At 42.1% G+C, this 9724-nt stretch overlaps 1 protein-coding gene across 4 annotated transcripts in view; it reads left to right on the top strand.

The window, feature by feature from the left end:
• The first annotated feature begins 5348 nt into the window (after positions 1-5348).
• RPRD2 (regulation of nuclear pre-mRNA domain containing 2) overlaps positions 5349-9724 on the top strand; it is a 66830-nt gene continuing 62454 nt past the window's right edge. For 3 of the 4 annotated variants that reach the window (XM_081025536.1, XM_081025538.1, XM_081025537.1), the window contains exon 1: positions 5888-6172. In XM_081025536.1, coding sequence (XP_080881662.1) covers positions 5968-6172 — 205 coding nt within the window. In that variant the 5' untranslated portion in view covers positions 5888-5967. Of the gene's footprint in view, positions 6173-9724 lie in introns of all 4 variants that reach the window. The other variant, XM_081025535.1, reaches the window with a different exon arrangement.

Below are 9724 nucleotides of genomic sequence, written 5' to 3'. Positions count from 1 at the left end.
GAACTTCAAACTCACATAGCTGATGCCATTTATATGTCTGGTTTCTCCGCCTCGAGATGTCCATAATTGAAATCCTGATTTCTACTCATTTCTCACAAGACTGCTCCTCCCTCTTTCCTCCCCTGGTCCATCTGAGAAAATGGCAACTCCATTCTTCTAGTTCATGCAGTCTCAATGGAGCCAATATCACCCCACAGGGGAAAAATAATTGGTTCTTGGGGGATAAAAAAAAATCTTAGGCATTGCAATGCTTTGTCACCCTCCAAAGCTCAACTCTACCCAACAAAATCTTATTCCTTAATTTCTCTCATTTTTCGGGGTATGACACAAGCAGCAGTGACACTGAACTCGTGGATGATACACAAAATGCATGCAAGGCCAGTGCTACAAAACTGTGAGAAATAGGTGGCTGTGACTGGAGAACTTTCTCTCCCTCATTTGCCCTATTTTGAAGTCATAACACAGGAAGTGGCCTACACATGACTATTGGCTGTCATTTACTACCTTGTGAATGTTATGATTCTTAGTGCTTTGCATCTGACTTGGGCTTTGAGAAGCAAATAAAAATAGCTTATATTTTATTATTTAATTCTAAAAGTTACTCAATTAATCTTTAGCTATGTCAAATGCTGAGAAGACAAAATGTCAACAATAGCTCAATGAATATCTAGTAGCTAGTAATTTTCTCATGCCAAATAAAAGTTAAAAGTTCACTAAAATTTTAATATATTTTCAATTGTTTTACTTTTTCTGGAAAGTAAGTTTTTTTAAATTAAATTTGTTGAGATGACATTAGTTAATAACATTATATAAGTTTCAAGTGTACAATTCTATAATACAGTATGTTGTATTGTGTGCTCACCACCCAAAGTCTAGTCTCCTTCCATTACCATATATTTGACCCTCTTTACCTTCATCATCTTCCTTCCACCTCTCTTCCCCTCCAGTAACCACCATACTGTTGTCTGTGTTTGAGTTTTTGTGTGTGGGTTTGTTGCTTTCAATTTTATATCCCATATATGAGTAAAATCACATGGTTCTTGTCCTTTTCCGTCTGACTTTTCCCCCCTCAGCATGATACTCTCAAGATCCATCCATGTTGTGGCAAATGGCAGTATTTCATCCTTTCTTATGGCTGAGTAGTATTCCCTTATAAATATGTACCACATCTTCCTTATCCAATCATTCATTGTAGGACACTTAGGTTGTTTCCATGTCTTGGCTATTGTGACTAATATTGCAATGAACATAGGGGTACATATATCTTTATGAATAAATGTTTTCAAAATATTGGGGTAGATGCCCAGAAGAGGAATTGCTAGGTCATCTGGTAGCTCTATTCTTAATTTTTTGAGGAACCTCCATACTGTTTCCCATAGTGGCTGTACCAGTTTAAATTCCCCTGTGGTATAGGTGGGTTCCTTTTTCTCCACATCCTTTCCAACACTTGTTATTTCTTGTCTTATTGATAATAACCATTCTAACAGGTGTGAGATGGTGTCTCATTGTGGTTTTGATTTGCATTTCCTGAAGAGCTAGTGAAGTTGAGCATCTTTTCATATATATGTTGGCCATTTATGTCTTCTTTGAAGAAGTGTCTGTTTAGGTCCTCTGTGCATTTTTTTTAAAAACAGGACTTTCTTGGGGAACTTTGTGTACTTCCAGGACTTTTTCTAAGTCAAGTTGTTGTCCTTTCAATCTTAGTTGTGGAGGGCACAGCTCAGCTCCAGGTCCAGTTGCCGTTGTTAGTTGCAGAGGGCATAGCCCACTATCCCTCGCAGGAATTGAACCAGCAACCTTGTGGTTGAGAGCCCACTGGCCCATGTGGGAATCGAACCGGCAGCCTTCGGCGTTAGGAGCATGGAGCTCCAACTGCCTGAGCCACAGGGCTTGCCCCCCTCTGTGCATTTTTTTAATTGGATTGTTTATTTGTTGTTGTGGAAATATAGTAGTTTTGAATAATTTCTAAAAAAATGATTACATTGCTATTATTATGTTTATGTAAGTTGTAATTTGCATATGTAAGAAACTACAATATATGTAAGTAAAGTTTACTCTGCAAATACAGTTATAAAGTTGTTAAATATTAATAGTTTTAACATTTAAAATATTTAACTTAAAGATTTTAGTCATTCTTAACTGCATTGAATATAAAGAGTAAAGTCTGGGTGGCCAGTTAGCCCAGTTGGTTAGAGCATGGTGCTGGTAGCACCAAGGTTGCCAGTTCGATCGCCGCATGGGCCACTGTGAGCTGTGCCCTCCTTAAAAAAAAAAAAAAAAAAAAAAAGAGTAAACTTCATGTTTACTTGTTGCGACCTGCACAACACAAGCTGTGGGAAGGCGAGGGAGGAGGCGAGGGTTAAACTATAATAAAGAGACAGAGACTTATATACAGTTAAATCCCAGAGGACCAAGCGACTCGCAGCCTCGAGACTGGAGCCCCGAATCGAGTCACCGACAGTATTTATTGATTATAAACAATGGATATCACATGATCAGAGGCAGGGTCTGTGAAACTCTTACAACACTTCAAAAAAATGATTCCAATACCCAATCATTTGTCCCAAAGCAGCCGAAGCATATCGTCCCAAGATGACTAAGGTGCGGTGTGCACCACCTGGGGGAGAGTCTCTCACGGTGAAACTGTCCCATGAGCTGAGCAGAAAGAGCTTGATTTTATTGCTCTAATGAGTCTCTCTCACAATAAGGTGAGAGGAAGTAGCAGTGGCAAGTGGCAGCTTCCCACAAGAAGGAGGGGCAAGGTCCCTCATATTATTTCTTGTAACAGCTCATTGGGGTCCCAACGGGGTCCCGTCTGGCTTGAGTTGTCCCTCCCGTGAGGAATCTTACTCGTCGTTGACCGCAGACCCTTCTCTTGAGGACCAGATGGAGAGACTCAGGATAATATAAACTCCATCCCAGAGAGGCACAGTCCCACAACTTCTTCTTTCCTTAGGGAAAGGTTGGGGGGGGACAGGCGGCTAGGCTGCTGTGTGACCACATTTACTCTTGCATAAAGCACAGATATACACATAGTATTATACATATATAGATACACAGCATATCTGTGGCATGAAAATTTCACAGGGGTTGAGGGGATTAGGAAAAAATATCTAAAATGAATCTTTAGGGACAATAAGGAAAAAAAGGCTTTGAGAGTTGCTCAGGTCAAAAGCCTTGATGTCAGACTTGTTTCTCCCACACACCCCTTAAATCCATGAACATGTTTTTAGGCTCTTCCCTCAAAACAGACCCAGGATCTGACACCACTTCTCATTATCTTTTTTGTTAACATTCTGGTACAGATCACCATCATTTCCTTGCCTGGATTATTCCAACAGCCTCCTTAACTGGTGGCTCCGAAGTCTAATTTCAACATAGCAACCAATGTGATCATTTAAAAAGATCGCCATTTAACTTCTCTGCTTAAAAGGGCTCCCCATCTCATTTCAAAGCCAACATTCTTACAGTGGCCTTGCAAGGTTCCACATGAACTCTCTCCCTTCACTTCTCAGACCTCACACTGTACCACTTGTCCCCTCTCTTACTCTTCTCCAGCCACACTGGCCTCCTTGTTCTTCCTTTAATATGTCAAGACATTCTGTTTTAAGAGCCTCCGCACTTGCCGTTCCTCTGCCAGCATGTTCTCCTCCTCTCCCGTATCTGCTTGGTTACCTTGTTCTCGACATTCAGATTGACAAGGAGAAAATTCTGAGAAGTCCTAAATTGAATTACAGCAGGCCAGAGAGTGGAAGGAAGAGACAAAAAGGGGTTAATCAGGTAACAACGGCAGTGCAAAACCAACAAAAGACTGCTTACACTGCCTTAGTGTGTTTTGGAATTATTAACTTCCAGGTGGCCATTTCCAGATTATCTAAAAAAAGAGAATAGCTAGGCTGCTACTGAACCCCAGGGGTCTCTGTTTCTTGTTTACGCATGAGTTTTATGGACTTTCTTGGGCCTATCCCCTTTGTCTATAGCTAATGTAAATTCTTTCAGAATGGCTTATAAATTTCTCCTCCCTATTCCATGTATAAAAACGCCTGCAAAACTCAGGGACTTGGACATGTTGTCTTTCCTACGTAGCTATGTTGCTGGTGGTTTAGACTCCACGCCCCAAGACCTGTCTGCTTTTTTCGCCTAATAAACTCTTTCTTTTAAAAAGGCTTTCAGCCATGAAGTTCAAAATTTTTTGTTTAACAAGGTAAAGTGTCACTTCCTTCCAAAAGCCCTCCGGATTCATTAAACCACCATTCCCATGCCCATCTAGGATCACCCACACAATACTGCCCATCTCCCTGACTCTGCTTCATACTTAATAGAACTTGCTGCTCCCTGACATGTATTTGGTTATGGTCTCCTGACACTAAGCCCTAGAGGGAAGGAAGTTTTGTCCGTTTTGCTGTTACTCTATCCAACATGTAGAACAGTGAGTGCTTGGTTCAACAACTTTTTGTTGAATTAATACTAGATATGAGCTTGAAAAAACAGATTCTCTGCCTCAAGAAAAGTGAGTCTACTGGGGTGACATAAACGAATTGAAATATAATAATTGCATGTGTTCAGTGGGACACGGAAGCCTCCAAATCTGCCCAGAGGATTTACAGACAGAAGTGATAGAATGATGCTAATCAGTATTACTTAAGGCTCTTGTAAATTATAATGTATTATGCAGTTCTGAGATTGTGCTGAAGGTGAGACCATATCCTGTCTTTTATCTTTTACTCGTCTCCAAAATTTTACGGGGAAATTTTCGTTTCACTTAATTTACTTCCTCTTCGTATAATCCAAATAGTCAAGCGGCTATGAATGGTATGGTCCAAGGGGAATGTAAAATGTTTCGTCTGGGAGTCTGCGTAGTGAATGGCTCGCTGGAGCTGGCGCATGCGCAGCTGTCAGAGGCACTGCAAGATGGCTGCCATCCACTTGGTCGAGCGTCGGTGCCCCGAGGAGTCAGCAGCGGTGGCGGCGGCGGCAGCCGCCAGAAAGTAACAGTGGCCGCTGAGCGGTGGGAGTTTCCCGGTCTTGTTATGTGAGCTGGATAGCCCCCAGTGAGAGACCTCGCTGGGAAGCAAAAGGCGGGGCGGCGGTGTAACCCCCTCCCCCAACCTCTCCTTAGTTTGACCAGTTCCCTTATCCTCCCCTCCCCGCTTTTCCTCCCAGTCCGCTACACGCTGATGTGCTGCGCAGGCGCACAAGTAATTGAAGCGCCTCCTCGGCTCTAGGGGTTTGCGGGCTCCTGCGCGCGCTTCTCGTTCTTCTCCCTTGATTGGTCAGATTGCCCCGCCATGACACCTCCCTCTGCTCTCTAGGTTGAGAAGGAAACGGGGGGCGGGACCAAGCGGCGCGTGCGCGATACTGTTGCTGTTCCTTTGCTGCTATTGCGTTGCAAAAAAAAAAAATCCTGACTAGGTAGCCTTGGGCCTTTCCTGTGCTAGAGGATCTAAAGGAGAGAAAAAGATTTCTGCAACCGAAGGGGCAATCGGGTAGTATTAAATTTAAGATAGTAGCCGCCGCCCTAACAGGAGTGTGGGGATAGGAGTGGGAAAGGGCCTTAGCGTAAAGAGCCCTAGAGTATAAAACCATTAGTTTGGGGCCAGGCGTTTTGAAAGGCTTTGCAAGGACCTGTTTTCTGCGTAATTCTTCCCTGATTACTGACTGGTTTACACACAACCCCTTGAACAATTCTGATAAACCTTCGAATTCCGCAGCCCCTCCTTGCAGCGTGTAGGAGCCGCCAGCGTGCCTAGCAGCTGGCCCGCCGATCCTACCTCCAGAAGAGCCTAGCGCGTGCACCACCCCCACCCCCCGGCCTCCTTCCCCACCTACGGCTTTCACGCACTCGCAGTGATTGTTTTGCCCGCTCCCGCCGCCGCCGCTGCCGCCGCCGCCGCTGCCGCCGCCGGCGCCGCTGCCGCCGCCGCCGCCGCCGCCAGAGGAGCAGCAGCGCTTGTGCAAACCGGGAAGATGGCGGCCGGCGGCGGCGGAGGCAGCAGTAAGGCCTCCTCCTCGTCGGCCTCTTCGGCAGGGGCTCTGGAGTCCTCGTTGGATAGAAAATTCCAGTCGGTAACTAACACCATGGAATCTATTCAAGGCCTGTCGTCTTGGTGTATAGAGAACAAGAAACACCACACTACTATCGTCTACCATTGGATGAAGTGGCTCCGGAGATGTGAGTGTTGGGGGTGCCTCGGGGAAGGGAAGACCGGGGAAATGGAAGGAAAGACCGCCCGAATCGCTTGAGGTTTTCCCGTGGAGCCCCTGCATTCGGTTGGGGTTGTTCACAGTAAAGCTTTGACCCGAGTGTTCCCAGACCCAGATTCCTCCATTCCTAGCCAGGGTTTTCCTGAATTGCGGGAAGCTTAAGCATTTCGTGGATATGTAGCCCCTGACTTGGTGTGACCTTGGGCCGTTGGCCCCAGATCTGTAGAGATGTACACATTATGTCTTTTCAAAACCTTGTAAGGTACCGTTGACTTGACTGAACCTTCACGGAAATTGTCGCGTCCGTTCATTTCTTCCATAGGCCGTGAGGTGTTAATGATTTCTGGTTTTCCTGATGCTAGACCAGCTCGGATCTTAGCACCACTTGGAAATCCAGCTATTTCGCTGGAATATGTTGGACCACTCTTGTTTTCTACTGACCTGAAACTTGGGATGTGTAATAAGAAGGGTTTATCTGGAGGAATGTTAAATAACGTGTGCTCCACCTAGAGCTGAGGCGACCACCTGGGAGGTTGCCCTGTTACCTGTGTTTGCGGCAATGGAATACAGGCTTCTTGATAGTGACCGGAAACTACTGTATGTAGTCAAGTATTGTCAATAATGCCTTAAAATGAAAAAAGAAAAAACCCACCATATCCGACTACTTTTTAATCACTTGAAATACCTTTTTATGGAATTGAGTTTGGTTTCATAGGTAATAATCAAAACAGGAAATCAAGAAATGAGCTTTTTGAATATATAGTGCTCCCCCCCTCCCCGCCCCCCCCCCCCCGAGTTATTACTTTTTTGTCTTCGTGGGGCAGTTTTTCCACTTTGCTGCTTTACTACACAAAAGAGATCTAGTAAACTGTCAGGAAAGTGGATGGTGTGCCCACGATCTCAAATCTTTTAGGAGGAAGTGTGGAGAATTCACTGTTGCTTCCTGCTGAGAAGAGAGGGTTAACTCTCTTCTCAGGGATTTTTGAATTTTAGGTCTTTTGTTGCTTGTGTATGTGAATTTTAGCTCTTTTGCTCCCTGACCATGGCTTGTCATCAGTGATACCCATCATCCAGTTGTTCTTATTCCACTTCTGCCATGGCCTCTGAAGTGTTTTGATTTGTGTTTACCTTTTAGGGAACAGATGGATAAAACTTGCAAAATCATGAGCTTTCAACCGTTTGTATGTGTAATGTTATTGTTGGGAGAGATGTTTTGTGGCTCTTTGAATAATAAATGCTCAAAGGGTTGTAGAACCAAGACGGATTACCTATATTTACCAAGAGCAGATCAAAGTTACTTTCTTTTCAAGAGGTAAAATTAGAATATATAAAATCAAATATGGTAACAGTCCTCAAAGACCCTTACATATTAAGTATCTGCTGTGTACCCAGCCCTTTATTGTCATTTACCATATATCTCCTACCTGAAAATAACTCTCAGAAATAGATTTTTAAATCATTGATATACAGATGGGGAAACTAAGGCTCGGAATACTACCTAAATTGCTTAAGATTACACAGTAAAGTGGTGGAGTTAGGATTTGACTTCACCATATCAGATGACAGTGGCCACATTTAACTTTGTAAAATAACGTTCTCAAGATTACTCCTTAATGTACTTGGTCCACCCGTGGGAGCAAGCAGTGTTCACGGGAGCCTGAGGACATGTTTTCCTTAAACATAGTCTCCTTCCTGTTTTAAAACATTTTTACTAAATTATGCGAGCATTTAACGTTTTCTACCTTTGGGCTCTGGTGCTTTACCTGTATGGTTACATCATTTGCAAGAATACGTTGGTCCTCATCCCTACCTTGTGAGATTACAAATGACAATTGCAATATTTTTTTCTAGTCAGCAGTGATGAGATACACTGGAGTCAGAATTTTTCTGTCTCTGCTATTGTTGATATTGTGCCTGAGTTTATTTCCCTTGTTGATATCTACGAGGGCAAAAAATGATTGGTCTGGGAAGAAAAGACATCATTTGAAGTACATTATATATAGTTTACAAAGTTAAATGCTTTTGACTTTGTAAAAACCTGTTTTTTGTTTTTCCCTAGTGGTATGCAACTTAACTTTCTAAAATAGTTAAAGGTAATTTGTAGTTGTTTTGTATTTACAGTTGACCCTTGAACAATGCAATGTTTTGGGGTGCAGTTTTGGGGTGCCTGAGCAGTCAAAACTCTGTGTATAACTATTGCTCCCCTCAGACTTAACTACAAAAGACTGGAAGCCTTACCAATAACATAAACAGTCAATTAACACATATTTTGTATGTTACATGTATTATATACTGTGTTCTTACAATAAAGTAAGCTAGAGAAATAAAATGTCATTAAGAAAAATCATAAGGAAAATAGAATATTACACGTATTTATTGATAAATACATCCCTGTGTAATAACTTCATATTTCTTCACAGTTGGAATTATTTTAGTTTGAGTTTGGTTTCTAAGTCAGCTTTAGGCAAATTTGTGAAGTAGGTGTTTTTGGCATTCCTGCCTTTCTGTCCATTTTCCTGATGGCACTTTTGCTTCTCTCTTTTTTTTTTTCTGGCATCCGTTATTTAGTAATTTTTATTTAGATCTCTGAATTTAAGTAACTATTTTGTTAGCTCTTCCAGAGATGTTTTCATTTTGTCCTTTATTTCATAATGTATAATAAGAAATTTTTGTTCACTTGAAAGGAAATAATTTAGAGAAGGCAAAATATATTCCATGGGTGGGTCCTACTGATTTTATTTAGGCCTTTAATTTGTTTGACTGAGGCATTCATTACCGTCATTTCTTAAGTGATCTTTTCTGTAGCATAAACAGATGTCATTCCTGTGCTGTAAAATCCTCCAGTGATATGCCATTGCAGCAGGGTTGAGATCTAAACTTCTCTTACTATGGTCAACAAGTTCCTACACTATCTGCCCTGCCTACTACTACTGCTCAAGCTTCTTCTAATCCCGTCTTCTCATTTAGGTGCAAGCTCAAATATTAACTCCTCAGAACGGCCTTCCATAAGGACCTTATTTCAAGCGGTCTCTTCAGTTGCTCTCTAGTACATCACTTTATCTTCACTATGAAATTACCTTATTTATTCACATATTTATTGTCTGCTCCCACTAGATGACAGGGCTATGCCTTCTTGGCTGCCATATCCTCAAGCAGCTGGAACAGTGTTTAGCACAGAGTAAGCAATCAGTAAATATTTGCTTACATAATTTTGTGAAATAGTTAATCAAGAACTTGAGTTGTTCCAATTTGTGAATCAGAAAGAAGCAGTTATAATTTAGTGAAAGAAATCGTAGATATGGTTGTCAGCAGGTTGAAGATACAGCTCTTACATGAACTTGATGTGTAATTTGACCAGATTATCATTTCTATACTTCATTTGTCACTCCCATTTTTAATGTAAAATGGGAATCAGTACGGAACAGTAGAAAAATACATACTTTAGAATTAGACCTAGGTTCAGATCATAATTCCATCACTTAATACCTGCGTGACTATGCAAAGTACTTAAATTGTGAGC

The sequence above is a fragment of the Rhinolophus hipposideros genome (assembly GCF_964194185.1).
Source record: "Rhinolophus hipposideros genome assembly, chromosome: 19".
NCBI classification, from domain to species: Eukaryota; Metazoa; Chordata; class Mammalia; order Chiroptera; family Rhinolophidae; genus Rhinolophus; species Rhinolophus hipposideros.
Note: the sequence above shows the minus strand (reverse complement) of the source record. Positions and strands in the feature narration are given on the sequence as shown.